Below are 6,631 nucleotides of genomic sequence, written 5' to 3' on the forward strand. Positions count from 1 at the left end.
CCCTTCCTATCTCTGTTTTGCCACAGGGTAGGCTACCCCCCTGACGACTTTTATTAACACCTACATTGTATGGAAAGTGCTCCTGGATGGACCTGGGCGAAAACAGCTGGTCCATGGTGAAGCGAGAGGTATCCAGCAGCCCAGGGTCACCGGCTGAGCAGACGTACCTGCCCGGGGACGGCAGGAGGGACGGCCACGCCTCGGACGAGCTGAGGACTCCTCCGGGCGATCTTGACGCACTGGGGCACCGCCGCTCCGACGGCAGATCGCTACACTCCTACGTGCATTTCGGACACCATAGCAACACCCTGACCACTGCCGAGGACATCCCGCTGTTTACGGATTTAGACCAAGGCAGCAAACTCGTGCTCGCCAGCGGAGCGCACAAGACGAGCTTGCTCGTGGACCCGGCCGACATGTACCAAACGCTGGCCATCGCCGCCGCGCAGAGCCAGACTGGATATGATTCCTCCTCTGGCGGTTATATGCACTCCAACCCCAACTCCCCCGTGTACGTCCCCAGCTCCCGGGTGGGCCCCATGATACCCAGCCTCTCCTACCTGCAGTCCGGCGGATCCGCGCAGCCCAACCACGTTGTCTCCAGCCACTCGGTTTGGCCACAGTCCACCCCGGAGAGCCCTTCATACAGCACCGGCAGCCCGCACACCTCCAGTCGGTTCCACTACCCTCCGAGCCCACCGATGAATAACGGGGCGCCCCGGGACCCCGGCTACAGCAACACGCTGAATGTGGGGGGCAGAGACCAGTACGGCCTCTCTCGCCCCCTCAGCGGGACCTACGCCAGTCCCTACTCGCCTTATGTTGCGCCGCAGCTGGCCCAGCTGCCCTCGCCTTGGACCGGGTCACCTTTTGATAACACGATGCTGCACACCTTGCAGAGCCGAGGTGCGCCCTTGATTCGAGGACCAAACGGAGGTAAGAAAATTAAAAAAAAAAAAAAAAAAAGGTGATCTAGTGTCAAAGTGGACGTGATTTGAGATTCTTTTTTCTTTCGTTGGATGGAAACGCAGACTCAAAAACGATTAAATAAATACAACACACCGTTTTAGACAATACAAGTGTTAAGTTTATGACGTTTTTTTTAAAAATGCGGCTTGATTTGGTATAAAAATGAGGACCTGTGTGACCATCTGACCGAGACATAAATAATAATTACATATATGCATGTAAAATAATTGGAGGTGAGGTGTTAGTAATAATTTCAGTATCCTTTAGCATTCTGACAATATTCGGATCTGACTTTATTTGTCTATTGTCACATAATGCGTCGTCAAAAGTCGCGCGTTTTGCTGATTTAGAGCTTTATTTTTATTTTTTTAAGTTTCAGATATTCTTGACGACATGGGGGAGAGCAGAGAGTGCGTGAACTGCGGATCCATCTCCACGCCGCTCTGGAGGCGCGACGGCACGGGTCACTTTCTCTGTAACGCCTGCGGCCTTTACAGCAAAATGAATGGTCTAAGCCGGCCATTAATTAAACCACAGAAACGGACGGTAAGCAGGAGGGGACCACTTACCCGCTCAATTTCCTGCCTAATTGTCTTAAATGGCTGGAGCTTAAACGCCTCCACCGATGATCCTCACAGGACGCAATCCGGAAAAGACCTTCCTGAGATATATCAAATTTAAAAGCAGATTTTATGTATACTGTATATATATTTTTAATTACCCCCCTGTATTATACAGTTACTGACACTTGCTCGCTGAGCTGAGGGTGAAATGTATTTGTAAAATCTATTACGCAACACACACACATGTTTTTTTATTTTTTTATTATTATTTTTATTTTTAAATACAAATTGTAAGCATCACTCAGCTCATGTGCCAGTAATATTGAATCATTATTCAATCATTAAAGACATTACGTTGGGGATCAGAGAAAACCGTCTCGAATATTTCTCTTTGTAATTTCCCCCCCCATAATTTGATTGTAGTGGAAATTAAGACACTTATTTAATTAGATTAAGATGACACAATATCACATGATATGTGATGATATCCAGTACAACCATTGATCTCTATGAGCGATAATAATGGCAATTATTTTCCTGGTGCCGTTACGCATTACGCACAGTTTTCTTTTTTACAAGGAAATCTGATAACAAGTTTGGCCTCTGAAGATGAACGTTCTGCTAAATGTCGCTCATAATAGGCGCTCTATTGTTGTTAGGAAATAGGGTGTGAATGGTGGGAGACGTGATTAAATTAGCCAAGTGTGATTTTCCACTAAAGACCTTTTATGTTGACATAGACACTGGTAATATCACCTCTATCTGAAATGTCCCATTTATAATTCGATGACAATTAATTCAGTGTCGATTTTCCGTCACCAGTCAACATCCAGAAGAATCGGCCTGTCTTGCGCCAACTGTCAGACCAGCACGACCACTTTGTGGCGCAGAAACGCGGAGGGTGAGCCAGTGTGCAACGCGTGTGGGCTCTACACAAAATTACACGGGGTGAGAGAAAGATTTCTTCTTTTTTTAAAAATCTTACATCCCTCTCAGATTTAATTATCAATTTGGTACTAATCCAAAATAATTCAGGTTAAATAAACGTGATCCGCCACATTCAGGTGCCTCGGCCGCTTGCCATGAAGAAAGAGGGAATCCAGACGAGGAAAAGAAAACCGAAGACCTTGAATAAAACTAAGGGATCATCTGGTGAGATGCTGAAAATTATTCCTCATGTGTTTGTGGATATTTTCACTAAATTGTTCGTTTTCCATAACCTCCACAAAATATGATGTAATATATCTGTATTTTGTTTTTAAAGGAAATAATAACTCGGTCTCTATGACACCCACGTCTACATCTTCATCGAATTCCGAAGACTGCTCAAAAACCAGCTCTCCCTCAGGACAGGTATCAGGGGTAAGACTTTCAAAAATAAACTTCTGCTTCATTAGAATTCAAAGCAGTAAATGCTTTCGCGTGAATGCTTACAAATATGTGATGCTGCACAGAATATATATTTTTTATTAAAAAAATATTAAGAAGAATTTGAATCTTATTTAAACATCAAACTTTGCCTTTATAAAAAACACACAACAGTGAGTGATTTAAACCACTTTTGAGCGATGCAGCAGGATCTGATGCTGTTTTGAAGAAAAAAAATGGCTTCCTAATGCTGAAGCCAAACCTGAAATACAAATAGTTCTCTAACAGAAGTGAATCATTTGGAAACACAATTCACCTAAAATGTGTATTTTTTAATTTCCTCTGATGTTGTAGGTCAGCTCGTCTGTGCTGTCCAGCTCAGGGGAGGGAACCGGCTCCGGCTCAGTGGTGAAGTACCCGGGACAGGACGGCCTGTACACCAGTGTGGGTCTTTCCCAGCCGTCAGACGTGGCTTCAGTGAGGGGTGAACCCTGGTGCCCCATGGCCTTAGCTTGAACATTAAAATCTTTGGAAGGACAACAGTCCCTGACCCCTCTGTCTGGATGCTATGTAGTTTGGAAGTATTGGGGGGCAACGTTTGTCTCCTTCCTCACTGATGCAAGAAGATTCGGACAGGGTGGAATGATGGGTGAAACGACCTTCAGCCACCCTGCAAGCTTGATCCAAATGAGGAATAGCTGGGATCGGTTTGGGGATTTTGCCATAAGAAAACAAAGGGAATCGCCAGGCCGAATGATCAATCAGGTGACCTCCTTTTGATGGTTTTGTCGACCTGCCACGCACTTGATATCTCTCCCACCCCATGGCTCCGAACCAGACCTTGATTCTTAAAGTAAAGCCATCGTGTACATAATGGATTTCCTCTATGAAGAGAAGAAGCTGTTGATTGGATACCACTGCTTCATAAAGCGCTGTATTCTCTGAGGACATTTAGATTTATCTTTTTTTTTTCCTTTCTACAACTGGAATCATGCCACAAGTGCCGAGACAGGTTTAATAAATCAAAAGAAAAAAACGTATTTATAAATCTTCCATTGTTGAAAACATGGCGATAATTGTTAATAAAGATAAGAATATAGAGTAGATGTTAAACCATCTTGATGTCTTCTTTTCTGACCTTTTCTCTATAAGTGGTTGTGTTTTTGTAGCACAGTAGTGTTGAATCTGCACATGTTTTCCACTGAGAGCTCTTACTGTATTTGACTGAAACTATTTGGTTTAAACAGGGTATAAAAGAGTTTTTTTGTTGTTGTCATCTAATGGTTTTATTTAATTATTCATTGACATATGCAAATAATCAACTACTTCAAAATAATTCTTGATATATTAATGTTTGTCATCTTTTGGGTACTACTCTGAAAGCCGAGTTAGGATAACTCTTTTATGTGTAAAACGTTTGGATGGCTTGTTTGAACAAATCACACCCGGAGTTGCTGTGGATCCGCTTGACCTTAATGTTACACGACAAATCCCAGCAGACAGGCTTCAGTCACTTTAAACTCTGTATCTCTCTCGATGGAAGCATGTACTGTTAGATCATTCTATACTTAAATTAGACCAAAGGAGAGGGTGAGGTCACTTCGGAACAAATTTCTGATAATTGAATGACCTTGGCTGACCCCTGGAGGGATTAACTGCAGCGTAACGGCCAGTAGTGTAACACGACGTGTCAAAAGTAGACAGCTGATAAAGGGATTAAAAGTAATAAACAATTTGCGTCATCATGCAAAATTTCATTTGTGCAAATGTACATGCTTTGTGGTGACAGCAGCTGCATGTAAAATTAAAATTTGAGAAATTACATTAACTTTTTCATATTATTTATCACCATGTCCTCCAGCACTGGTGTGGGCGGAGTCTTAAAAAGCCATTTCTGGTGAGAGAGAAAAAAAGAGAAAATAAATCACAAGGTAATGAACCCATAAACAAGCTGAAGAAGTTTACCTTTTCACAACTTGCTTCATCCAAAAATGTCATGTCATTCTTCTGGACTTATTTATTTTTGAAGTATCATGTTTATTTTATTATCTCATTTTGTTGTTTTATTTTTTAAGAAATCATTCTATTTAAAGTCAATCCCCAAAAAATTGGTCTGGTGATGCAAAATAATTTAGTTATGCTGTGTTTTAAAGACAAATTATTTGTATTTTTAGGCAGTGGTAAGAAATTCGAATATTACTTTGGAATTCTTTGTACGAGACACATTTTCTCTCTGGCTGAACTCAAACTGAATAATCAGGTGTTTTCACGATGGAAGTACATAAAGAGAAAAAAAAGAAAAAAAAAGAAGGTTCTTGTCATTGTTAGAAATTCAGATGTCTCACACAAATGTTTCAAAAACTGCATCCAAAACTGGAAAAGAAAAATATTTCAGTTTCAAGATTTTTCTTATTGGTTTGCTTCTGCACTCGACTTATGTTACATTAAAGCAATCATTTATTCTTCCTGACAGTATTTTTTTACTCAAGAGTTTTTCTTTCCTGTTGGCCCCTGCAGGCTCAAAGCGCAATCCACTTTCCTGTGTCCTCTTGAACCAGCAGCTCAAAGTACCTGTCACAATGTTTACTGTACTTAAGCGAATATGGCCTTTGAGTAATACCACATGAAAAGATTTTTAGAGATGTTTAGGATTTATGTCTGAGCTTAGCGTTATCTGTCTGTGTTTGACACATTGATTTAGCTGAGCATATTGAGTGTAGCAGAATGTGGTCGCTGCTGGACAATCACTAACACGGTCCTCAATGGGATCTAATCTGACATTCTATTACGATGCTGCAGCCGTGTCCTTTTTGTTGTGGCAAGATCTGCATGTCAAAAACCTTTTATTCAGTCTTAGTACCACCTGTGTCGAGTTTGGCTGCAGATGGCAAATGGAAATACACGGCATGTTCTCATTTGCAACAGTGTTCGATAAAATTCAACGCTAAAACCACCAGCACATTGTCCTTCAGTTTCCAAGCAGATAAATTACAAAACCACCTTAAGATATGTAAATGCGAACTGGTGTTGAACTCAAAACACGAGCAAATATTTATAGGTTTCTGAATTTATGAGGTAGTTCTACCTTGGCACTGTCCGATGGGTATCCACGGTGCTGCGAGGGAGGAAATATAAACACAACTTTGCTGAAATCCTCCCTGCGCTCTCATCTGGATAGATGTCCGCAGAGCTGAGGGTCACATCAACAACTGAGTTCACACGGAATGATGCAAATGGCAAGCTTACAGTTATTATCTGTGCTGTGATGGAACCTTGCAGTGAATGTTGTTTGTCGCAGGGCTGCAGCGTTGGTGGGAATGTTGCACAAATGAGCGCTGGAGCGCTTTAAAAAGGGGAGAAGAGATAGATGTAAGCCAGCAAAGAGGGAGAATACAGAGATCTTGATTGCTGCACAGGGTTTAAAGTCCTCCTAAAGTAAACAGTGCAGGCTAACCCAGCAGCGGGAGCAGCAGCAGCAGAGGCAGCAGACGGGCTGCAGGGCTGTTTGACCATGGGGCAGCGGCACACTATGTGCCAGTGACTCCCTCAGGAGGTGCCCATTGATCTTTCCATTTTGCCTTTCCAAGGAAAGAGCTGATGGCCCTGCCTCCGGAAGAGATGGGATCTCTTACTCAGCCCCTTTGGTTTTCCTCGACAGACACTGTGGCATATTCTGGAAGAAAAAAAAAACAAATTAGGAAACATATAGCTGTCCAGTTTGTATAGGAGCT

The 6,631-nt window shown here is 42.5% G+C and overlaps 1 protein-coding gene across 1 annotated transcript; it reads left to right on the forward strand.

Annotated features, from left to right (window-relative positions):
* Window positions 1–86: 86 nt before the first annotated feature.
* On the forward strand, window positions 87–3,416 carry gata6 (GATA binding protein 6). The gene is made up of 6 exons (XM_068748770.1): window positions 87–936; window positions 1,349–1,515; window positions 2,355–2,480; window positions 2,597–2,684; window positions 2,797–2,894; window positions 3,255–3,416. Exons 1-6 carry the CDS (start codon window positions 87–89, stop codon window positions 3,414–3,416), a joined length of 1,491 nt encoding a protein of 496 aa, XP_068604871.1.
* The last annotated feature ends 3,215 nt before the right edge of the window (window positions 3,417–6,631 follow it).

This window comes from Brachionichthys hirsutus, chromosome 15 (assembly GCF_040956055.1).
Source record: "Brachionichthys hirsutus isolate HB-005 chromosome 15, CSIRO-AGI_Bhir_v1, whole genome shotgun sequence".
Taxonomy (NCBI): Eukaryota; Metazoa; Chordata; class Actinopteri; order Lophiiformes; family Brachionichthyidae; genus Brachionichthys; species Brachionichthys hirsutus.